At 46.4% G+C, this 25,186-nt stretch overlaps 1 protein-coding gene across 2 annotated transcripts in view; it reads left to right on the top strand.

Moving 5' to 3' along the window:
• Positions 1-1,195: 1,195 nt before the first annotated feature.
• The window catches only part of nectin3b (nectin cell adhesion molecule 3b), a 42,912-nt gene continuing 18,921 nt past the window's right edge, over positions 1,196-25,186 (top strand). Inside the window, exons 1-5 of one of the 2 annotated variants that reach the window (XM_031572388.2) lie at positions 1,196-1,434; positions 19,288-19,635; positions 22,058-22,357; positions 23,828-23,945; positions 24,700-24,851. In XM_031572388.2, coding sequence (XP_031428248.1) covers positions 1,236-1,434; positions 19,288-19,635; positions 22,058-22,357; positions 23,828-23,945; positions 24,700-24,851 — 1,117 coding nt within the window. In that variant the 5' untranslated portion in view covers positions 1,196-1,235. The remainder of the gene's footprint in view (positions 1,435-19,287; positions 19,636-22,057; positions 22,358-23,827; positions 23,946-24,699; positions 24,852-25,186) is intronic. The other variant, XM_012832356.3, reaches the window with a different exon arrangement.

Here is a 25,186-nt window from a genome sequence, read left to right as displayed (position 1 = left end):
GTACAGCACACCAACATGCATTAACTCTATCAGGAGCCAACTGCAGCTTTAGCTTTTATGAAGCACAAACCGCTGATGATGATGATGATGATGATGATGATGATGATAATGCATGTATGACAAGGGACTGGTGTGATCTGGCCCTCTTATTTGCTGGGCACCAGGATTAGTACGTTCATTTGTGCATGGCCCAATTAGGCCCAGAGTAGGGGCGGGGGGGGGGGAGGGGTCTGTTGTGGGGGAGGGGCAGTGTAGTATTCCTATAGTGGCATTGTGGAGGCTGGGATGTGTTTGTGTGCGTGGTGGTGGTGGTGGGGTCTTGTGTGCAGATTGGGCACGAGATGGGCTCATGAGAGGGGTTGGCGGGCCGGATTAAAGGGGGTTGTCTACAAGGGATTAAGTCTGATACCAGCTCCAAATTAGCACCCACTCAGGTCTGTGTTCGAATTGACAGGACGGGCCAGGGGGTGCAGACTGTGAGGTAGACAAGAACAATGCTGCTACGGGGTGAAGCTGGCTTCAGAGACACGCGCAACAACAGGCTGACTGATTGGTTTCCTCCCCCACTTGTATGGCTCTCTTGGGCTTCTCACAAAACATGATTTACAACAGGAAAAAATACCCCAAACAAGAGATTAGTGGAGCTTTTAGGTTCAAACTCATTTATTTCGCTCTTGTTCATTGTCAGTAGAGCACAAAAGATGCAGTTGGGATTCAGATTTGTTAGTTGGGTGGGGGCTTTCATTGAAAAGTAAGTGCCTATGACAATGATGTAATTCTACATGGTGGCTCCCCACAGTATGTATTTTATACACAATACAAAGGCAATGTGGCTGGATATTATATTTTATGGATCTCATGTGGTTATTTGTCTCTTGCACAAGTAGGCCTACTCTACTACTGCATGTTCTGCATATTTTTGGCATGTTCGCAGACTGCCGTTAGACATTTTAGAGTAAGGATGTAACTTCAAACCGCATGCAACAGAACAAGATAGACTACTATCTTCTTTTGATATCATTTTTGATCCACCAAAAACTTAACGAAGTTAAAAAATAAATTTAAAAAATCGTCATTAACATTTCTTTGTTCTACTCGTACTGCTGTTTGCGGCTTTTATGGGGCAATATACCAATGACTCTGCTAAAGTGATAACTCGTTGGAAACAGTGTTACAATTGCCAGGCTACAGTAGATGGTCGGTTCGTTGTTTGTCAGGTGTGCCTGTGCACCCCTATGAAAGGGTCTGCAGTGGTACATTCCAAAAGCGGACTGGTCTCTATGGAGTTGTTGCTGAGGAGGATTTTGAGTTACAGGAACGAACTGGAGAGCTCGCTGGGCGACATGGAGAGAAGAATGTCTGCACGTTACTTTAGGAATAACCCTTACTCGGGCGGGAACACAACAGTTGCTCTTCTTCTTCTTACCGCATCAGGTAAGCTAAAGTGTGCGCGAATGCTAAACCAACGTTAGCTCCCTTTTCCCAGAGAAGTTTTAGGAAACCAAACGAGTTCGTTACAGTACAGTGTTATGCACAACTGATGCACAGAAAAGTGTGTGCAAAGCAAGCAGTTGCTTTCAGCATGCAATCATAGTGCTGTTTTGTACTTACATTGCAAAAGTTAAAATAACACAACATGCTGCACGCGCACCCTTGTATGTGCTTTTTGTTCTTTTAATTAATGAGTGTTGATACTTTGGTCAGAACGTGGACTTTATAAGTCCACGCGGTGTGTGTGACGAATGAGAACCACCACATAAATCATATTGGTCCATAAAATGGCTCGATGTTTTAGTTGGTAATAAAGAGTAGCCTAACACTAACGTCACGCTCCATGCTCTCGTTTTGTCTCGGTAGTGAATCATTTGCTGGTCTGGTTAAATATATGCCGGTTTGGTTAGGCTACCTCCAATTCAGGAAAATGCGAGGCAGACTGCCTGAACTTCTGCGAAAAGCGTTTTGCACTTCAATTAGTTAACCTAATTGGCCAATTAATGCAATGGCCCACCAAGGTCATTATGAAGTTGCACTGGTCATTGTGCGTGCTAGGCAATTGTTCATCTGGTTCTTTCTGATCGAAATGGGGGAGGGAGGTCAGTAAAAACTTACCGACACGTGACCCCTAGTTATTTAGTGCCACCTGTTATGACCAGGGTGACGTCATACATTGGATAAACTGTCGGGGGAACAAAAGGTAGGATGACGTAATGTCGGTGAGATGGCTGATTCAAGAAAATCCTACCAGGGACACTAACGCAGATCATTTTCTTATTTAATTTGCGTGTGTTTGTTATCATTGGTGTACTCTTTGCTAAAACATGAAATAATGTCTTGATATCAAAGGACACCCCGCGGTTTTAAGGAAAGTGGGCTTTGCATCGCATCAATCACCACAGTCGTGGTGGCAATATTGCATAGGATAATTGACGTTCTTGCTTTCCCTCCCAGACATTGCGCTAAATGGGGACGGGGACGGGGACTTTTATTTGAATGTTACATTATCAGCGGAAAACATACACAGATGAGGTTAAAAAAACAACATAAGTGACACGGTTCCCTCTGAGTCTCCTATTCATCAATGACCCCCCCCCCCCCCCAAAAAAATGGTTATTCGAACCATCCGCCGTGAGTTTCAGTGAAGGGTTGTCTTTCCCTCTGTTGGAGTTGGATGCTGAGCTGTGTCTTTGTTTTGGTCGCTCAAACGTGCAGTGTCACCTGTGGTGATGTGCCGGTCTCTGCTGTCTAGTGGCTGAGCTGAATAAACTGCTTAAATGCCATAGAAGAGCAGCAGATTATTCATTCATTCAGCTCTACCCCCATTCTCCTTTTATTCTCTAACACTCTTTCCTGTGCCCAGCTTTTCCCCTTCTGTGTCTCCCTCTCCCCTCATGTCTCTTTTTCTTCCCTTTTATTTTTCCTTTATCTTTTTTCTTGGTTTCTGCTGGTTTCTTGCACCTTGCTTCTAGTTTTTTGAAGTATTCTCTTTTAAGAGCATGCAGTAGCATGTCATTGTTATTAGTATGCTGCTGATACAACATTGATTGAAGCTAAAGTGTAAGGAAACAGGTTTTTGTCTTTCAGATATGTATAGTCATTGTTAAAAGCCTAATAGATCCCATTGAACTTGTCGTAACATCACTGTGGCAGACAAACTTAGCTTTGGAACATGATAAATTAACAAAATCTTATTATTTGCATGTAATTGTCCCTTGTAGTTTTCTCATGTCATTGGGTTGGTCTCGATGGTTCGCACTGACCAAAAGTTCTGTTTTAAAATGATCGTGTCTCCTTGTCTGGTAGTGTTGTCTTGTATTCCATTCACTCTTTTCTCTCTCTTTCCTCTTTCTTTCGATCAATAAAACACAAAAGGCTGAAATGGGAATTGAAACATTAACAGTGCAATCCTTTCATAGGCTAATGGAAGTGTGTGTGTGTCTCTCTCTCTCTCTCACTCATTCTCTGTTGCTCTCTGTCCATCTTTATTTCTGCCTGTGTCTCTGTCTCCATCCCTGCTTGACTAGTGATTCACCATCCTCCTCCGTCATTAGGCTTGAGTCAATATCAGGCTATGGGCAATACTTTCAGCTGTGTGGGTTTACAGTAAGGCAGCACACATAAATAAAGACTTTAGTATTCATGTGTAGTTATAATATTGTAACTTTTTCATGTTCCTTAAGTTTGTGTATTTTTTGATCAGCAAGTAATCAGTAAACACAGTAACTACCCCCCCCACACACACACACACACACACACACACATTTCTTTGTATAACTTCATCTTTGTTAAGTAGTAATAGGCCTAGACTGTATGGGGAAAAAAAAAACCTATTTTTCCAAATCCAGTGCTATGGCTTCATAAATGAGGTTGACCCCTAGTTGGTGTACTCCATCGCCAGTGACTTATTTCCTTATTGGAAGAGATTTTTCCTCTCTCCACCTCTCTGTGCAGCACGGGGGCATGCCACAAGGAGAGAAATTGAATAATGGATGATATCTTTATATAGAGCCTTTCATCTGCGTTCATGTCTGCTCAGTGAAGGACCGCGGGAGAGAGTCGAGCACACCTCGTTTACGAGCCCCAGTCATGATGTATTATTGCTCACTCACAGTACTGTATGTGCCACCACGCCTCTGAGGGAAATTTACCAGGGATGCGCCGATACTCGGCTCATATAGTCGTACTCATAAAAATGCTCCTATACCACTTAATGGTAACATTACTGTAAACTCAAGGCTGCGCTCAGGTGGTGTTGCGTCATGTTTTGCTCCCCTATCAGACTTGCTTACCAGAAACAGTTGGGTAGGAGAGATTGATAGAACATCAACACCAGCATAGGCAAATTATTAAGTACTCATATCGGTACTCTGTATCTGCAAGTACACAAATGTAAGTACTCGTATCTACTCTGTATTGGCAAGTACACAAATTTAAGAGCTCGTACTCGAAAAGTGCATGCCTAGAATTTACACCAACATGGGCTTTACAGGCTCTGCGTTTTTAAAGATGCAGTCTGCAGATAATTCAGATTCTGTTTCAGTTTCACTAAAGGTTATTGATATTTGAGCTCAACAGCCAATCAAATTATGCCTCTCCCTTCAGTGCTCCTGAAACACTGTGTTGATTGGCCGGGAATGTTCATGGCTCAGCCACTATGTTTGTTTCCCATTTACAGAGCCAGGATTGTGTACGAACACTGGTGTTTTTTGGGCATGAACACTGAACGGACAGCTAGAGGACCATGAGGAGCCATTCACTGAATTTGATCCAAAGTGTTTGGGATTAGAATCATGGAGCGCACCTCTAAAAGGCATTTGTAATGTTTCTATGGGTTGGTCAGGGACAGTCTCACATACTCAGTGACTAACACTCACATCGATGGGATGATTCAGTGAAGCCGTGGGCTCTGATCTGATTCGTCAGAGCCACACCGTAAAGGTGAAGGGGAAAATGTCACCTTGACTCATACCAGCTTCATTATAGATCAGTGTTTTCTTTTAACCCCAGAGCAGGACTATTAAACCCTTCTACAAAACAACACCACCACCTCAGAGGTTCACTGAAATCGCATCAATGACTGTGGAAAGATGCTTAATAGCATATAATGGGTCTTTGTTCAGCTTGACCTTTGGTTGACCTACATGTGATGGTCTACAATAAAAACAACTATAGTAAAGTACGTGAAACCTCACTGTGCCAGACGGTTGGCAATTAATCATTTGACCTTTTTGGTTTAGTTTTGTGTGGACAGTTTACACTGTACTGTTAACTGACTGCTTTGCCAGGTTGTAGCCTTTAAACCTGCCCTTTAGGCCAGCTTTGGAAGACAGAACTGGTGATGTATAGAAATGGATGCAGACACGTTGATCCCAAAGAAAATGTAGGCATCTAATGACTTAAAACACATTAACGCAAACAGTCCAGTGATTTGGAAATATAGCTGGTAGAAGAACTGCACTATACACAAACATTGTTTGACATAAATGTTTATATTGCTTAGCAAATGTGATCATCTTAAAAGCATACCAGAGAGACCATAAAATGTTTGGTGTGCAGAGATTCTTCATTTGAGTAGGTATTTGTCCCTAATAGCACTTTAACCCTACCCTTGTCTTTTTTTTTTGTCTCTTTGACGCAAGTCTCTGAGAGAGGGCGAGAGAGAGGATTAGGCCTGGGCTCTAAACGGAAGAGGCCAGGGCCCGAGTGTTTTTTTGCAAATGAGATGTGGAGGATGATATTAAAATGTCGGAGATAAAAGAAGCGTTTCCTCTGATCTCTGTGTGAGCTGAAAATTCAGCTTTAATCTTTGCGATCAGCCACCCAAGAGCCAGCTCTCCCTAACCAGCATGGGAACCCCAGCCGGCCGCGAGTATTCTGTCTTAGCACAGCAGGCCCGCCCGTGGACCCGGTGCTTTGCCATTTCAACGGCGTTTACTCTGCACTAATTGGCCTTTTTTGATTTGACAAATTAGCTGGCATCCTTAAAGGGATGCAGCTGGATCTCTAGCACGCAGGGCCTTCATTAGTGAGCGGTCCCTCCACTCAGAAAGTCAAGGTGTATGTTACAGGTGTAAAACTCCAGATGCAGTTAATGCAGATGCAGAGTACTTCTGTGTTTTTGCAACTATTTTCACCCAGCACCCTTTTCTAGCCCTCTAGCTCTGGTCGGCAGCTCTGATAATGGGTAAATTGAGATGGTTGTAGTGAAAATATGGTGATTAATTATACATTGTGGACACAGATTCCCTCGCCCCTGTTGCTTGAAGACTCTCTCTCACTCTCTCGCTCTCCCTCCCTCCCCCTCCATTCCCTTCCCCCCTCCTTACTCTCCCTAACTCCCATCTTCCGTCATGATCTGTACATCTCTGTGGAAATGAGCCCACATAGCAGCTGACACCGCAATGAGCCGACCCGGCCCTGATCTGGCGCTGATCCGCTCCAGGTTTGGCCGCTCTCTCCCTGGGAATGATCTGATCCATTATTCATGGCCTCACAAGGTCACGGGACTCATCATATTTGCGGTGACCTATGAAGCTGCTGTACAGGGAAACGGAAAACAGTGGTTGTGGGCCTGCCAGCCTGGTCAGAACCTTTTACGTCCTCTTTCACTGGAGCCCAGAGTCAAATAACTGAATTAATTATTTCCCAATGCTTCCCCCCCCCCATCAGGTCTGAAATCAAATTCAATTCCATTACCCTAAGTCTAGCGTAATTGGCCAGTGAATTATTAATGTTCAGGCGGAATCTTAAATGCCAAATGATGTCAGAAGCCAAACTCCACAGTGCAAAGGAGTGTGTTTCTTAATGTCATTTGTGCACAACCTTTAGCTCAACCCCCCCCCCCCCCCCCCCTCCATGACCTGTGCCACTCTTCAGACTAGAGGTCAACTTCTTCACAGACCAGTTACATCAGCTGTAATGCTGTGATTAGTGATTAGCGTGGGTCATACTGTTTGCAAAGGGCAAACTGAGTCTTCAGTGGCATTGGAATTCCAGGTCATTTAACTGAAGACCTAACCTTTACATAATGACCTCTTTGCGTATTTGTCCTCATCAGGCATGAGCGCCTTTCACTCTCCAGACACTCTTGTGCCAGCCTGTGGTATCCTGATCGCAAGTGTATTGTGGCATAGTGGGTAGCGATGCACCGATACCACTTTTTTCAGACCGAGTACGAGTACTTACATTTGTGTCCTTGCCGAGACAGAGTACCGACACAAGTACTTTAATAAATTGCCTATGCCAGTGGTCTGTCAATTTCTCCTACCCAACTGTTTCCGCTAGGCCAGCCTGGTGGGGCAGCAAAAATGGTAGACAGTCATAAGATCCTGCTACCAGCTGTTTCCAGTGGGAACATCTGATGGGCCAAGAAAAATTGACAGAATGCCTTCAGCACCTCAGTCTTGAGTTTAATGCCGTGTTGCCATGAGGTGCTACTTGTGTGGAGCATCAGTGAATGTTTGAATACATGCAAGTATATGAGCACAGTATTGGCATTTTTTTCGTTTGTCTTGGGCCCCATCACCACATTTAGACTGCAGTTTCATGGCACAGTTCACCATATGTGCTGACCTAATAGTTTACATAGTTTCCATTCCAGTGTTACTAATTATCCGTTGTGTATCTTTGTCCCTGAGACGGGCAGATGTACTCCTGCCCTGCTGCTTGCCAGTGAAGCCCCAATGCTGAAACAAGGCTCTGATTGTTTGAGGAATGTCATCAATTTTCTCCCTCTCATTGTGCCTGTCTGTAGCCCTGGAAGTTTTTAATGAATACGAGGCCTGTCTGATATAGATTACAGTGTGTGTAAGAATATCACATTGTTTCAAAACCACAACCTGCTCTTCAGTGAGTGTCCACAGCGTGTTCGTAAGTCAGCCTCTCAGGTGGTCTATTAAGCCCCTTTGAATAACCCTGTCTTCTTAATTTTCCACACGGTCACCCACGCACCGCATTATGTGAGCCCTGGTTACCATGAAGCTGTTTAACATTTGAAAAGCCATTGAGTTGTGTGACATGTATGCCTATAAATAATTCCATTCACAGCCGAGAGTATTTATGGTAGGCCTGGCACAACCGTGTGTGTGGGTGTGTACAAACTCATTCACTTAAAGGATTTCTAAGTTGTCAAAATGAGCTGAATAAGACTGTGTAGCAGTATCCCTGAATGACCCTAAAACTGCCCTGTTAAGAGTTTCCTGTTGAATCTGTTGAGGGAAACTTAATGTTAAACTGGGGAGAAGTTATGCAAAGCTGGGGCTGAGCTGTTCACACATGATGATGATGATGGGGGGGGGGGGGGGGTTCTTGAAGATGGGGGACTGGTGTGTTATTGTTTGTTTTGTTTTTTTAAATGGAGAGGGTACATATAGTTTCTGTACTTCATGGATGTAATGGGAATTACAGTGCAGGTCTTGCTTAATGTCAGCGTAAAATAGGCCTGCAAATAGGGGTGGGAATCTCTTGGCACCTCACGATTCGATTCGATTCCGATTCAGTGGTCAACGATTCGATTCTAAACCGATTATCGATTCTACACCGATTATCGATTCTAAACCGATTATCGATTATCAATTCTAAACCGATAAAACGATTATCGATGCATGTCGATTTTTAAAACATCTGAGTTTGCTACTCAGAGTCTCAAATCACTTCCTACTTTGTGTTTGATAATTAAAGAAAATCAACAGATGAATTACCTTCTCTATTTTTTATTAGAGAAAAAGCTTTCCCTTGTCACAATTATGACTTTCAATGAACAATGCAATAATCGATGCAGCTTGCATTTCAACACAAAATGAATCTGTAAAAAAAAAAAAAAAAAAAAAAAAAAATTTAAAATTATTATTTTTTTTTTTTTTTTATTATTAAAAAATCGATTATGAACTTTTCTGAATCGAGACAGAATCGTTCTAGAGAGAATCGAGAGAAATCGAAAAATCGATTTTTTTCCCCACCCCTACCTGCAAACTTCTTGCGGTATACGCATCGTAGTTGAATGCAGGTTGGTGTGTAATTTTACTCACATAGGTGCTCAAAGCTTGGCTTTATAGCATTCTCCATTTAAAAAGTTGACGCATCATACCTGCTACCATGACGATACCTCTCCTCTCTCTCTCGCTCTCTCTCGCTCTCTCTCTCTCTCTCTCTCTCAGTTAAGGCGGAACCCTTGTAAAGTGCAGTGAAGTCACATCTTTGCGTCTCTCTCTCTCTCTCTCTCTCTCTCTCTCTCTCGGCGGAACCCTTGTAAAGTGCAGTGAAGTCACATCTTTGCGTCTCTCTCTCTCTCTCTCTCTCTCTCTGTTAAGGCGGAACCCTTGTAAAGTGCAGTGAAGTCACATCTTTGCGTCTCTCTCTCTCTCTCTCTCTCTCTCTCTCTCTCGGCGGAACCTTTGTAAAGTGCAGTGAAGTCACATCTTTGCTGTTAATGGATGGCTGTAGGGTTAGGCTAACTCTTTTGTGAGCCAGTACTGGATAGGAACTAACCTAATTCTTTTTAGTATTAGACTGTGGTCGGATAGTCAAAAAATGATGTCCTTTCCTAACCACTTTTCCTTGGCCTTGATGGAAAACCTCAGGAGGTCAAGGAAAGATATGAAGGAGAATTCATAAGGAAGGACAACCACGCTGCTATGGCTACGTAATTATATAGGTTGTTATTGACGTGGGTCTTTAAATTGCCGCATTAGATTGTGGGACAGTGTTTTTAGTACTAGGTAGGAACTAGCTCTGACACAGATGTAACGCTAGTAACAGTAACGCTAGATGGAATCTTCACCAGGTCTGGGTCGGATCTGTTCGTCTCGGATGCTTTCTGGGGATGACGTCGCCTTAGCCAATCCTGTCCTCCCTCTCCTCCCCGCCAGTTCTGATGGCTCATGTCAGAATTATTCCTCTCTCCCAGACGGCAGACGGAGAGGTTGGCTGTTCTAGACTGCAGCGGATCTGGGCCAGACGGTACCGCGTCTGTGCCGGCATCCACTGCCGTCTGCTGTGGCTGGCAGACTTAATGATGTCCCTTTTCATTGGCATTGGCAGAGCGGCTTTCAATGACTGTGATTATTTCGGGTCATTCTCCCAGCACCAGGCAGCTCCCTGCCACTCCTCATTTTAAAAGCCTTCAGCCGGAGACCAGAGCCCCCGATCAGAACAGAAAAAGCCAACTTTACAGCACCTCGCTTATACAGCACACCTATCAGCCAGCTGTTTCAGCTTTCTTTGGAGATTTCAATTTCCAGTACTGTTAACAAGGATTGTGGATTTGGATTGCATCGAGGCTCATAAGGAATTGGCATATCAGACAGCTTTATATTTTCATCCACATCCTTTCTCTTTCCAGTCATATTATTTCTTTCTTGGTCGCACGATTATAAAATGGGGACATTTTTTTTTTTTTCGCCTTGTCTATCTCCTGGCTCTTCAATTAGCCCCATTCAGTCCCCAGGGCCATTCATTTGGATGCCACACAAGAAAGCTGTGTTGGTGTTTGATATGACTGCACACTGTTCTCTCACTGCAGACGTACAGACTCTCACATGGAGTGGGATGTTTGGCTGGAGGACAATTTTAACGTTTTGCTTGAAGCTGATATTAGAAATGGGTTAAAAAAAGGAGTGTGGTAGTCACTGATTCATCGGAATAATTCATACAGCGCTCAGGTGCGCATCTCTCGGTCTCTGTCTCTTACACACACACATTTCTCTCCTTTCTTTCTTTCTTTCTCTCTCTCTCCATCTTACAAATATATACTCAGGCTCTCTATCTCTCACACGCACCTGTTCTGTCAGTCTGACTCTCACACACACACACACACACACACACACATCCCCACCCCTTCCCTCCCATCTCTCGTGTGTCTTCACTCTCATATCTTGTAAGCTTCTGATCGTTGCCGTTATTGGGCTTCTTCTGACCAACAGTTGAGCCATCGACACTTTCCCTCTTTCAGTTATTCATTTTTCACTCGCTCTCTCTGACTCTCCCTCCCTCCCTCCGTCCCTCGTTCCCTCGCTCGCAGGGAATTTGAGATGAAAACGGTGATTGTGGGGTCTGCAAGGAGAACGACTCCATGGTGGACAGACATTAAAGCATGTCTTTGTTGCTTAACAAAGCCAATTCTAGCTCTTTTCTTTGTCCTATCCATCTTTTTTATAGCCACGTGTGTGTCTGTGTGTACATTTGTGTGTTTGTTTCCATGTGTTTATTGTTGGTTAGAGTGTCTGCACGTAGGCATATACGTGTTTGTCTGTGTGTGTGTCTTTGTCTGTGTGTGTGTCTTTGTCTGTGCGTGTGTGTGTGTGTGTGTGTGTTGGGGTGGGCTGGGCTCTGTGTGTGTGTGTGTGTGTGTGTGTGGCCTGTGTGTTGGGGTGGGCTGGGCTCTGTGTGTGTGTGTGTGTGTGTGTGTGTGTGTGTGTGGCCTGTGTGTTGGGGTGGGCTGGGCTCTGTGTGTGTGTGTGTGTGTGTTGGGATGAGCTAGGCCCTGTGTGTGTGTGTGTGTGTTGGGATGAGCTAGGCCCTGCTTTCTCCCCAGCCCCTCTGAGGCTTGTGGTCTTTGAGGGGGATTTCGGGGATGATGCGCCGGCCAGAATTCCTAGACAGGCAGACTACCCCTCCAGGCCCTGTGAGTCCAGGCGCACATGTTTTTGTAGGCTGTCGCCGTCTGGGACGCCCCGCACCTACCACAGCGAGCCGCCCGGAGCTCCCTCTTCTACAGACGCTCCTCTGTGCAGCGCGGCAGCCCAAAGTCGCCCCAATAGTTTGATCCTCCAAGTGTCTGGGTTTGACTTTGACTGACTGTGTTCTTCGCAAATCTTTCTGCTGAAGTTGGTTTTGAAATGCAACGTGTGATAAGATTTGCTTGTGTAAAATCAGATAATCGTAAGAAGCGTGATCCCCTAAATTAGTTTTTTTTTTTTTAAATGCTGTTTGCTTGCAGAGGCACTGTGGAGGACATCTTGATGGGGAAGTCCTGTTTCCCATTTCCATGTGCCTATCTCATTACTGCTATCAGTCTGAGCGCTTCAGAGGAGGAGGAAGAGGAGGCGCACAATGAAAACACAGAAACAACAGTGAATCATTAGTGCCATTACTCATGTTTTAAAAATCATCATCCTGTAACTTGTTCCAGGATGATGATGTAGGTATTTTAGCGAGGCCAGTATTAACGGCATGAACTAATGTTATTGCCAGACTTTTTTTTTTTTTCTCTCCCTCGTTTGGCAAGAGGGTCCTAAAGGCTGCAGACTCCCTTTGAAGAGTGAGGTTGTTTTTTTTTTTTTTGCGGAACTCCTACAATGACGTAAATTCTAGTTCTAGAATTTACGTTGTCTGCCATTGAAACGGTCACTTAAGTTCACCATTACTTCACTATTACTTCATCAAATGGAAGCTTCAGTTAGCAACATTCTAATGACATATGTGATGGTACTCCTCAAAGGGTTAAAAATGGCTCTAAACAGATCAGCTCCAGAGGCCGCTGGTCTTTGGAAAGAATGCTCTTCCCTTCAGTGCATTAGTCATGTTGATTTGCACCCAAAGAAAGAGCCTGGGCCAGCTGCGGATGAACGGTGGATGTACAGTTGTTTGCACAGGTTCTGAAAGGGTGTGGGTGAGCTGAGAACACTGATTGGATGTCTGCTTTAAGAAGCCGTTTAATTTGACCTGTAGAGAAGGAGAGAAACGTTTGAAAGCTGGGCTGAGATGAAATGGCCTCCATGTCTGTCTGTCTCTCCTCTCTCCATATCATTCGTCTTTTTCATTCACTCTGAACCTGAATAGAGGAGAAAGTTAGACAGCTGGTCAGCTGAGAACAAATACCTGTCTCCCTCCCATTTGCTTCACTCCATGTCTGTCTGTGTGTATCTCTCTCTCTCTCTCTCTCTCTCTCTCTCTCTCTCTCTCTCTCTCTCTCTCTCTCTCTGCTCTGTTCTCTCTCTCTCTCTGCTCTGTTCTCTCTCTCGCTCTCTACTGTCTAATGCGCTCCATCTTGTTTAAGACCATTCAGAGAGAACGCCGCTCACATCTTTAAAGCTGTCAGGTAAGGCAGTGGAGACTGAATGCAAGCTGTCTGCAGGAGTAGGCTGAAGGGATGGGGAGGATGAAGTGGGGACTGCAGGTTTACGAGCTGGAAAGTGAGTGATCACGCCTAAAGAATGATGACAATGGGAGATGATTTCAGGCTAAAACGTCTGCCCAGGAATTTCATCATCAGATGTTTAGTCCTTGTGAGTCATACCCATCTGTAACATTTCACGCCATGTGAAGCTTTTTTTTTTGCTTTTTGTCCTGTGAAACAGTTACTGCTGGATCACAGATTCCTTTTCTGTTTTCGCTGTGAGTCTATAAAGGACTAATTTGTTTTTAAATCTAAGGGACCGACCCCCCCCCCTCCAGTCGTGCGAGTGCCAGCGGGCGGGTGAAGTCTGGCAGCCCGGGAGCCTCTCTGCGGTCTAGACGCCGAGCGTGCTGACGGAACACCATGAGTCACTCTGTCCGACCACCCCGCCACCACTGCCGCGCGCACAAGCCCAGTGGGTGATGAGGCGATTCCCAGATACACGCCAGATATGGGCCAGTGCGGGGCCGGACCCAGACTGAAGCTCCCTCATAGGCAAATGCTATCAGGGAGATCACGTAGCCATTTTCCATTTCCTTTCTTCCGTTACCCTTGCTGTAGCCCGGTCTTCGTGGGCCAGCTCTGATCATCCGGAGTTCCTGTTTGTTGCAAACATCAGCTTTAAGCAAATCAGATACATGCTGTCTGAATGGAAAGTCTCAGCAGATGGTAGCCATTTAATGTTTTCATTAATAGCGAACCACAGTTTGCATATTACGGAGAACCTTGCACGGTGTATCTGCCATTTGCAGACTCCATTTCCATTTCCACTGATGTTAATTACAGAGATTATAGCAAAGTTAATGAGCCACCTTACTGCTAATGGGTTAGTCATCATTGGCTCCTGCCAATTAATCATCCCCCATTGTGCACCAAGAAACTATGGTTGAGTAGCCTATGCTGAAACTATGGTTTAGTAGCCTATTGATATGCTCCCATCCTTCCCAGTTGGCCTAAAAATGATTTGACCAGCAAGCTGAGTGCCCTCTTAGAAAAGAGTCTGAGAGCCCCCCCACACACGCATACACACACACACACACACACGCACACACACCCTCCCTCAATGAGGGTTTAGGCAGTGGAGCCATTCTGGGCCATTTGTCTTGTTGTGGTGGTTGGTGGGAGAGACATGGGGGGGTCGAGGCTGGGGGGGGTCTGAAGTGTAGTGCATTCCTGTGCCTGCATTCCGGGCCCTGCTCTTCAGGGGGCCTGGTGGGGGGGGGGGGGGGGGGGGGGGGCTTGTGCTTTATTGGCATTTAGTAATGTGCAACCAGACCCCGGAGCTGCTACTACCCTCAGTAATGATATAACCTTTAACCCTCCCCACAACTGTATACTCTTTAAAAAAAAGATGACCCCAAAATGTTGTGACACACAGGTCAGGTCTCCAGTGTTTTTATCCTTTTTTTTTCTTTTTTTTTTCTTTTTTCTTTTTTACTGCCCTAATACCCTTTCACTGTCCTTCCTCAGTACAGACTATGGCTGGGTTTGTTATTTTACGTGTGTGTGTGTTCGTTACCTTGGGGGGCTTGTGTTTGATGCTCGTTCAGAGGACATTCCTCTATCTAGAAAAGCAGCATGGCCCCTTATAGTGTGTGCATAGTTTGTGTGTGTTTGGTTATCTAGGTTGGTGGGCCATGTTTGATGCTTATGCAGATGGAATAATGGCCTTGGCAGATTTAGCTCCTCAGCCGGGCCGGGAACATGGACATTGTTTTTGTGTTGTGCATGTAGGACCTACCATGTAGGACTACACCACTAACTTCACGGGGGGCAGCGGTCTGCGTTTGTGGAAGACAAGTTTGCCTTGCAGCTTTAAAGCTCATACGTTCTGCACTTCACAGCCTATTAAGAACAACAAGAAAATCCTCACCCCTAGTGCTTTTACTCCGAACCATCCTAGCATGACGAGGAAGAGAGGTTTAGTTTTTTTCACTTCATTGCCTTAGATCTGCTCTTAAGCAGTATTCTTGGTGGGGAAAAGAAAAAAGGAAACAAAGACTCCGGGTTAACACCAGAAAGTACACGGATAGAAGCCGACACTGCAATGGATCCATTCCTCACTGTTCTGGTCAGGTCCACTCTGGTCAGGTCCACTGTGAAGTCAAATGCCTGGTAAGATGGATATTGACACGTGGTTGGCTACTAAGACTTTCCTAACTTAATTACATATGAAACCTGAAGACAGCGAGTTCACACGGTCAAGTCACCTCAGTCAAGGCCAACAGACAAAAACACAGAGGCCAACTTATAATGGGAACATCAACCCACCTCTCATTTTCTGGTAATGCTTCCAAGATGGAGACCGCCATCATGGGGGGCCATCAGCTGCCTTATCTCATTGGCACAGGACAAGGAATGGCAAATGTCGGTCGTAAGGCAATCTGATACGAACACCAACCGCGACCAGATTTCGAGTTTACTCACTTTGGACCCCCGATTCGAAGGGGTGCGGATACAGTGGGTTCGTCTGCACGATAGGGCTGTCTGGAGACGTTTCTCTCCGGGTTAGGGCAAACTAGACTTCGTCTGCATGACCCCTTAGAGATCACTTGTGGCGACCTGTGGGGGCGTCCTGTCATTGTCATGAAGGCCTCTCCTCAGCAGGAATGCTGATCCATTCCGTTCTCCACGAAGGTTAAATCTAGAACCTTCTAAGGGTTTGCAAGAGTGGGTGTGTTTAGGCTCAGTTTGCTTTTCAGTTTGATGATGATGATGATGATGATGATTGATGATTCTTTCTGAGGTTGTACCAGCCTCCATCAAATGTGAGATGTTCTTAGTAAAAGACCCTTAATGCGCAGATTTAGGCATTCATGCAATTCAACTAGTAGAGCAAGGTGCTAAAGTGCTAACATTAAGGTCATTGGTACAGTTCCTTAGAAACCTAAAAATCTATACCTTAACTGTAATGGAAGTCTCTATATTAATGGGTCTGCTACATAAATGTAATGTTAATCTGTATTGTTTGCGTATGCCTGCTCTGCGTTTACTGTGAAACAACTAAAAGTGTAGTGCCTCTTGTATCCTTCGACACCTGGCATTTCACTCACGTGTGTTGGGGGGGGGGGGGGGGGGGGGGGGAGCTGAGGGAGGCAGTTTGTGGAGCTTAACCCCCCGAGGGACAGCCGTACCCTTGGCTTCAGGACATCTGAATTGTCTGTGTCACTGTTTTCTTGACCTCTGCATCCTGCGCCGATCTCCGAGATGCACTGTGCATTTTAACATGTGTTTAACAGTCCGCGCTGGACACAGGATCCAGGACTGCACTCATCAATTTAGTGTTTATGGGTGCACAAAAGCCATTGTGTGGGTATACAAAATGAATTTAGTTTGTGGTGAAGGAGGGAGAGCGAATGAGAGAAATGGTAGAGACATATGTTCCGATATGCTTTGCTGAATCTGTCTCTTATCTTTCTCTCGCTGTGGAGTCTAATTAACGAAATAAGCGCTTACTCAGAGCCACCTGATATCAAAGTAATTGATGGGCTTTACTGATTCTCTGCGCTCCCTTTTATCATTGTCCTCTCTCTGTTTTAAGGGGGACACCGGCTGGGGAGGCTGGCTATCACTCCTCTAGTGCGATTATTTTTAGCCTCCCTCCGAGGAGCCAGGGGAGTTGGGGAAATAAAAGCGTTTTACTCCCCTGAGAGCTGCTTACTAATGTATGGCCATTTGGAGAAAACTGAGTCCGTTTCGGCTTGTGTTTTCCTCTTCCTCCGTGACTGGTGCTTTCATGTCATCGTGATATATATATATTTTTTTCTTTCTTTATCCAGTTGGCAGTTGGGTCTGTTCTGGGTCGTTCATACTTCTGATATTCATAATGGATCATCTTGTCTCTCTGGGTGCCTTTCTCTTCCCTGAGTGTCTGAGCTCCGGTCTCTAAGTTCAAACTCGTGTTCTGTGGGGTGTGTCTGCTCTGGCTCTCCATCCAAAAGCGTATGTGTGTGTTTGTGTGTGTGTTTGCCCTCGACATTCACTGGCTCCCTGTTCTCCATTTTGGGCTGGGCCTGCCTCATTAATACTTCATAACGACTTTATCTCTTCTTAATGAGGATGCCCCCTTCACTCGTTCTTCTGTTGCCCATCCCTCGCTCATTCAGGTTTTTTTTTTCTTTCTCAACACATTCAGTTCCTCTCAAGTCTCTTCTCTGGCTGAGACGTTTATTTGAAAGGGTGGAGGGTGAATGTGGTTGGTGGGTTGGTTGAGGGGGGTTGGGATTGTTGTTGGCAAGACAAACGGTCAGGCGGAATGTTTGGTGTCTGTTGCCAGGCAATGCGGCGGGTTTTGATTTACGATTACGTCTTCCGACCAGCAGCTTGTTGCAATTAGGGATGTCGTTGAAGGAGAGGAGGGAGTTGGTTGTTCTGCATGCGCGATCCTTGTTTATCTGTCCGACTTCCATCCCCTGACGTGCGTTTGCATTCCTAATTTTATCGATTCACTTCCTCTTTCCGATTAATGCTGTCGGCTTTTCCCTCCCAATTTTGTGCCTCATCTCTCTCCCTCCATCCCTCCCCCTCTCTCTCTCTCCTGGCTGTGTGCTCTCCTCCATGTTCCTCCGTTCTCGTCCTCCATGGTCTCTTCCAGTCATTGATCTCTGTATGTGGTGCGGATGGCTTTTTTTAGTGGGTAGACTGAAAGCAATGAAATCCAGATTGTGTAAAACGCAGCCTAGCTCTCTCTGGGCTTCGATGTGGTGGCTGAAAGGCCTGGCTTGGGTTCCTGTGTGCAGTTCACCCCTCGGACAGCCATCCTAATGCTCCTGTGTCTCTGCTTGCACACAGACCGCCACTTACACGCGTGTAAACAGATGCATATAAAGATCTTCGATAGATACTGGATTGATCAATACCCTAAGCTCAGATAGACGCGTACTCTGAACTCATGCTTAGTTGGGTTTAAAGGTCGCAAGTAGGGTCTTTGTGAAGCTTCTCATTGCCATGAAGGAGGGTTGGTTTGGCAGCCTGATGATGAGGCCCCAGGGACTGCAAGATGGGGCTCAGCGCATCTCATTGCCGTGAGGAGGGTCAACCTGCAGAGCACAACAAGATGCACACATGGCACAATGAAGGGAACATCTGTATGAACCTGTGGCCATGGTAACCGGTCACGTAGCACACCCTAAAGGGGGAGGGTTAGGGTTAGCAAGTGGCCATGGTAACCGTGCACCTAGCATGCCCAAGGGGTTGCCGACTCTGAGACTGATCATGCTCAGATCTGGGTCGATCGGTGGCCCTGTCTGTTCTAGAGACCGTTGCCGTGTGGGAGGCCTGATTCAGTTCAGTGCTGGGTGTTCTCCTAATGAAGCCCATCACACAGGCACGACACATGTGTCACCATGGGAATGAAGGGTTGGATCGAGTCACGATTAGGAGTGTGAGTAGTCTGTGGTGCAGTGGTCAGCTTTGTCTGTTACTAAGCTGCTCATAGTCATGGAAACAGTTTTCACTTCAAGCCAAAACCTTTTCATGTGGTAATAGTGAGAGGAGAAAGAGAGAGTGTGTGTGTGTGTGTGTGTGTGTGTGTGTGTGGGGGTGTGGTTCTCAGTGCGACTGCAGCTGTTGGACTGTAATAAGACACACAGGTTGTCCTCATGTGGCCCCTTTGGTCTCTTACTCTTTACCATGGAGATACACATATGCAAACACACACACACTCACATGCACACACGCCCACTGACACACCCACAAACGCATGCTCACATGTAGACGTAGTCACACACACACACACACGGACTCACCCACACAGACGCACTCAAACACTCTTGCATACATGCATTCTTCCAGCCGTTCACACACGCACACAGATGCACATTCACACATATGGACGCACACTCTTGCATGAAAACACACACACTAAAGATCACACAGGGGTGCACACACACTTTTTAATGCAAACACAAACCTACTCACAAAAGGATACAGTAACTTTTAATAGACTTAATGTGCAGTTTAAACAAAAGGCAAGGCAACAAGGCAAGACAACTGTGGTTGGAAAATTAGGTCAGTTTTCTGCTAAAAACAAGTGTTTGGACCCAGCAGAATTACAGTTGGTCTGAAGCACAACACATGCTGTACCTGAACAGGCTAATTGTGTGCCTCAGGCTGCCTCCATCTAATTCTCAGACGGTGTTTTTGTGTTTCCTTCTCCATGCATCTGTCTCTCACAGGTGTGCTGGGAAACCAGGTCCTGGTTCCACCGCGGATCAGTGCGGTTCTGGGGAAGAACGTGACCCTGGGGTGCCGTGTGGAGGTAGACAGCAACCTGAGCCTTACCCAGAGTTCCTGGGAGCGGCGCCTGCCGTCGGGCTCGGTCACGTTGGCCGTGTACAACCCCGTGCACGGCATCTCCGTCCCGCCGGAATACCAGCGGCGCCTCTCGTTCCGCTCGCCCTCGTCACATGACGCCACCATCGTGCTGGAGGACGTGGGCTTTGCCGACATCGGCATCTACACCTGCAAGGTCGCGACCTTCCCCCTGGGGAACACCCAGGCCTCCACTACTGTCAGCGTGATGGGTAAGGACTGGCCAGTGTGTAGTGGGTGTCCAGTGTGTAGTGGGTGTCCAGGGTGATGGGTAAGGACTGGCCAGTGTGTAGTGGGTGTCCAGTGTGATGGGTAAGGACTGGCCAGTGTGTAGTGGGTGTCCAGTGTGATGGGTAAGGACTGGCCAGTGTGTAGTGGGTGTCCAGTGTGTAGTGGGTGTCCAGTGTGATGGGTAAGGACTGGCCAGTGTGTAGTGGGTGTCTAGTGTTGGCCACTGTATAACATGTAGAGCAGGGGTTTTCAACCAGGGGTCCGTGGCCCCCTGGTGGTCCGCGACGGCATTGCAGGGGGTCCGCGACATGAGCCGATGTTGGTCAGTTCACCATTTGCTTTTTTTATTTTTATAAAAAAACCTGGGCCCGTCGACATATTTATGTCTGAATAGCCAAGTCGCATTGCCCAAAATACTGATGCAGACCCATATTCAGCGAAGAAATTACACTGACAAGTATTATAGGCAGAATATGTGTGCGGGGGGAGGGGGCGTGGCGGCGGCGGCGGTTACAAACATGAAAAAGAAGGGTACGGGACTGTAAAATGTTTTGGGAATCACTGGCACATCAGTGGGCTGCGGATTACTTTCTGGTCAGAATGGTGGTCCCTGGGGCAAAACCAGTTGAAAACCCCTGATGTAGAGCACACCTCTGTGCAGGCCTTCCTCCTGTTTATGGAAACTTAACTGGTAGATAAAAAGTTGGTAGGTGGTGCTGGTTTTTCAGTTTGTGGTGTCCTGAATTTTTTAAACTTGACTTTTGTGGTATGAGGGAGACCACCCAGACAGTTTTCAGATTACATGGGCTTTGTTAAATTGTAGGCATATAACAAAAGACAAAAATCAATACTTAAGCAAGACTTCATTACTTAATTAGTAAATCAAGTCTGAGATTGAGACCACAGTTGCTTCTAATGAGAGAGTAGACGGTACTATTAACTGACCACAGGGATAAAGCACAAAACCATACATCCTTGTGGTCAAGTGTTTATCCCATATGCAGGGCAGCATATGTTGGATATACTTAGGCCAACATTATAAAGTAATTCTGTGCTGTCAAGAATCAACCGAAACCTTCTTTTTGTGGATTGTAGGATTGAAGAGAATATCTCTTGCATTCCCCTTTCCCCTGCCTACATGAAGCCAGACTTGTGTTTTGCATGTTTTATAACTCAGAGGGAAGAGCAGGCACCATACGGCCCAGGTTGGTTTGGTCAGGACAGGAGAGAGTTGAGACGAGCAAAAGAGACATGGTAAGGCAGGCACTTCTCTCTAGAGACTCCGGAAGAGAGGAAAGAAAAAGGCAGAGAGGGTAGGAAAGAGAGAGAGAGAGAGAGAGAGAGATGGAGAGAGGGTAAGTGGGAGGGAGGGAGAGGGAGAGAGAAGGAAGGAAGGAGAGGAGAGGAGGTTGAAATGGTGACAAATGCTGTGTGATTGCTCCAGTGCATAAGTAGCCTTTTATAGAGGGGAAGAGGAGGAAGGGAACAAGAGGGGAATGACAGAGAGTGAGTGAGGGGGACACACTGGGCTCAGACTGTAGCTATAAATGGAGCCATAGGAATTTTGAAAGCTAGGGGTGTGTGTGTGTGTGTGTGTGTGTGTGTGTGTGTGTACGCCCTTACTGAACATGCTGGGGTTGTTGTGTCACAGAAACATGCAAGGGAAGTGGTATGCCCGTCTATTTTAAGGCACTCAAATTGGCGGAGGGGATACTGTGGTAAGGTCAGTTTGGATTTTGCAATTAAACACAAACGAATATGTAAACACTGCTGATAGACACTTCCACTGAAGAGGGAGGGGGGTGCCCCGTGCAGTGTGTTTCCATCAGATCACCAATGGCCGTCCATTCAGCACATCTAGTTCCTCTCTCTCTCTCTCTCTCTCTCTCTCTCTCTCTCTCTCTCTCTCTCTCTCTCTCTCTCTCTCTCTCTCTCTCTCTCTCTCGTAATGAAATCTTAAATGTGGGCTTTGGACCTGATCGATTGTCTTAATAATTTGACATGGACAGTAATTAGTTACTAAATAAGGGAAAAAGGGAGGAACCTCATAAATCATTGTCAGGATTTTTATGCAGAGTTGGCCTTAGTTGATCACTCTGGACTGTTGCCCAAAAGTGATGTTGTGCTATGACCATCGTAACAGAGACACCGCTGAAAACGATGGTCTCTCTATGGTTGTAGCACAACAAAGCTTTTGGGAAGCACGACCTAACAAAAATATGATGTTCATCAGAGTATTGCTTTACATCAGTGGGGCACCACTCCTTCTGTTCAAAAGCAGCATTGCGTTCTTTTATTTTGGCCTAAACTATGCAGAATGTTCTGACCATTTGTCAAGACGATGAGCGTCGTGTTTCTTGCCGCCTTTTTGAAGACGTTCTTCACTCTCTTCCTGTTTGTCAGTGGAGCCGAAGGTGTACGTGTCTGCCGGCTCGGTGGCGCTGGTCGACGGGGGCAACGAGACAACAGTGGCGACGTGCATCGCTGAGCGGGCGCGGCCACCCGCGGATGTTTCCTGGGAGACGGATCTGCACGGCGCGTCTGAGGCTCACCTTCAGGACGAGGCCAACGGCACCACCACCACGCAGGTGCAGTACATGTGGCACCCCGCACGCCACGGCCAGGGGCACACCCTCACCTGCGTGGTGCGCCACCCCGCCCTGCAGGCCGACTTCAGGGTGCCCTACCTGGTCAGCGTGCTCTGTGAGTATCTCCTACTTGTTCCCCCACCTGATCGATTCCCCTATCTGATCCGTTCCCTACCTACTCAGTGTGCTCTGTGAGGTATCTCTGATCCCTTCTAGCAGAACTGCTAACATGACTGGGTCTGGGTCTACAAATGTCCGTGTAGATGAGACTGTTTAAGATCGTTCATACTCCTCACAGGAGGTACGTCTAGGCTGAGTGAATTTAGCTCAGAATGGTGTCTGCTCTGAGATCGGTTCCCATCTAACGCTTGATCTACTGGGCTGAAGCAGAGACGGTAGGAAGCAGCAGGATGATTGCATTCCCCATCTCCCACATGACATAACTGTGTGTGTGTGTGTGTGTGTGTGTGTGTGTGTGTGTGTGTGTGTGTGTGTGTGTGTGTGTGTGTGTGTGTGTGTGTGTGTGTGTGTGTGTGTGTGTGTGTGTGTGTGTGTGTGTGTGTGTGTGCGCGTGCATTCACGCGGGTAGTTGTCTCTTTGTAGAATACATGTGAGGATCCTACTTCATCTCTCTCTCTCTCTCTCTCTCTCTCTCTCTCTCTCTCTCTCTCTCTCTCTCTCTCTCTCTCTCTCTCTCTCTCTCTCTCTCTCTCTCTCTCTCTCTCTGTGTGCTCAAAGCCATGTGGTTTAGTGATGTCCTCAGAGGGAATCTGTCTTTCATATTAATGTAGTCGTCCGCATCATGCAGTCTTCATGCTCTGCTGTGAGTAGAAACTCTGCACGCAACTACGCCTTTACCTCACCAATGTACTGTCCTCTCCCCTGACTCGGGCTCCAGTAGTCCCCATCTCCCCAGGAGCCAGAGCATGCCGTGTACACGCACACACAACATAGAAAGAAAGAAAAAGATTTAAAAAAAGGAAATGAATAAATAAACGGGGGAGGGAGGATGTAGAGACGTGTCCATTGAGATGCGCTGAGAAACGCTTAGCCTTAGCCTCCTCCTCTCCTCTCTTCCTCTCCTCTCTCTTCCCCTCCTTCTCTCCTCCTCTCCTTCTCCTGCCTCCTATCCACTCCCCTCCTCCTCTCCTCTCTGGTCGTGGTGTTGAGGGCATGTCTGTGAATTATTCATGGGGTCCCCGCACATTTACAGGAAGCAGTGGCCCTGCAGAGAAGGGTGACTGGGAGGTCAGAAGCAGAGAGGAAAGTGTGTGTGTGTCTGTGTGTACATTTGTGTATGTGTATCTGCGTGTGAATGTATGAATATGTGCATGTGTACATGCAACTGCGTGCGTGCGTGTGTGTGTAGTGGGGTGGGTAAGTCCCACTCTTTCACAGGACAGTTTAGTCACAAATGCTACCTCCCCTCAGCTGTGATACTTAAGTGAGACATGCTAAATTAGCACACCTGCCTTCTACAGTCTTTAAAAAAATAGTCAAATAGCCAACAGATTCCAAGTGCATTTCAGAGTTTTTTTTAACCCTTTTACCTGTGTTTTGTTTTTTATGTTTGTCTGGTGTTCAGTTGCCCCGGACATTGTGGTTCTGGGGTATGATGGAGACTGGTTTGTGGGGAGAGAAAATCTTCAGCTGACCTGCCAAGCCAAAGCCAACCCTTCAGCCCACCACTTCAGATGGGTCAGGTGAGACACGACCTGCTGCTAACATGGAGGGATGGATAGACCAGTGGATAGATGGAGGGATGGATAGACCAGTAGATAGATAGATGGAGGGATGGATAGACCAGTGGATGGATGGATGGAAAAAACTATTGATTTAAAAAAATCAATGAATTGGATCTAAGGACGGATGAATATGAAGACTGATTGATGGATGGATGGATGGTCGGTTAGGTGGATGGATGGAGACACTATTGATTTAACAAATGAATGAAGGAATTGGTAGATGGAAGGATGGATGGACGAGTGAGTGAATTCATGGTAATAAGGACGGAAGGAAGGAGGAAGGAAGAGAGGAAGGAAGGAAATTAATTACCAAATGAAGAAGTAGCTGATATAGTGCCTGCCAGATGACTCTGAATACTTTGTCATCTCTGCTAATATTATAGTACCAACCTGGGTGATCCGACAGCAGTCCCCTCATACACACCTACACAGACACACACATACACACACACACACACACACACACACACACACACAGACTGTCGCTTGATGAAGTGGACCCATCACACACAATCAATTAAAACAAGAGTCATCACTGCTGTTATAATTGAATGAGCCCTTGATGTGCCCCTCAGTGCTAATATAGCGATTCCCATGATTAGCATGAGGTGGGCAGTAACTCGGTGCTAATATAGCGATTCCCATGATTAACATGAGGCGGGCAGAAACTCAGTGGCTGTTCTGTTCATGGCGTTATTTTGTGTCGGACCAGGCTGGATGGTGAAATGCCTGAGGGGGTGGTGATGGCGAACGACTCGCTGGTGTTCGGGCGACCCCTGCAGCGCAACGACTCCGGCGTGTATCGCTGCGAGGTGGGGAACGACATCGGGTTCCGCAGCCGAGACATCCGCATCCGCGTCCACGGTAAGGAAACACCCCACTGGGGCTCTCTTAGCCTAGCTAGTTAGCGACAGAGATGAAACACACCACAGGGGCTCTCTTAGCCTAGCTAGTTAGCGACAGAGATGAAACGCACCACAGGTGCTCGCTTAGCTTAGTCAGTTGGCAATAGAGAGGAAACGCACCACATCAATCCAGCTCGGTAGGTCTTCTTTTAACAGGATTGTAGTACAACTGTATGACATTTCCTCGGATACGTGGTGAATGATGTAGAAGAGAAGATACCGCACCAGGCTTCTTAGTTTGTGTAAGTTGTGCTTCTGAAATCCCACCAAAAAACTCTTGAGTTTACGTCTGCC

The sequence above is a fragment of the Clupea harengus genome, chromosome 8 (assembly GCF_900700415.2).
Source record: "Clupea harengus chromosome 8, Ch_v2.0.2, whole genome shotgun sequence".
Taxonomy (NCBI): Eukaryota; Metazoa; Chordata; class Actinopteri; order Clupeiformes; family Clupeidae; genus Clupea; species Clupea harengus.
Note: the sequence above shows the minus strand (reverse complement) of the source record. Positions and strands in the feature narration are given on the sequence as shown.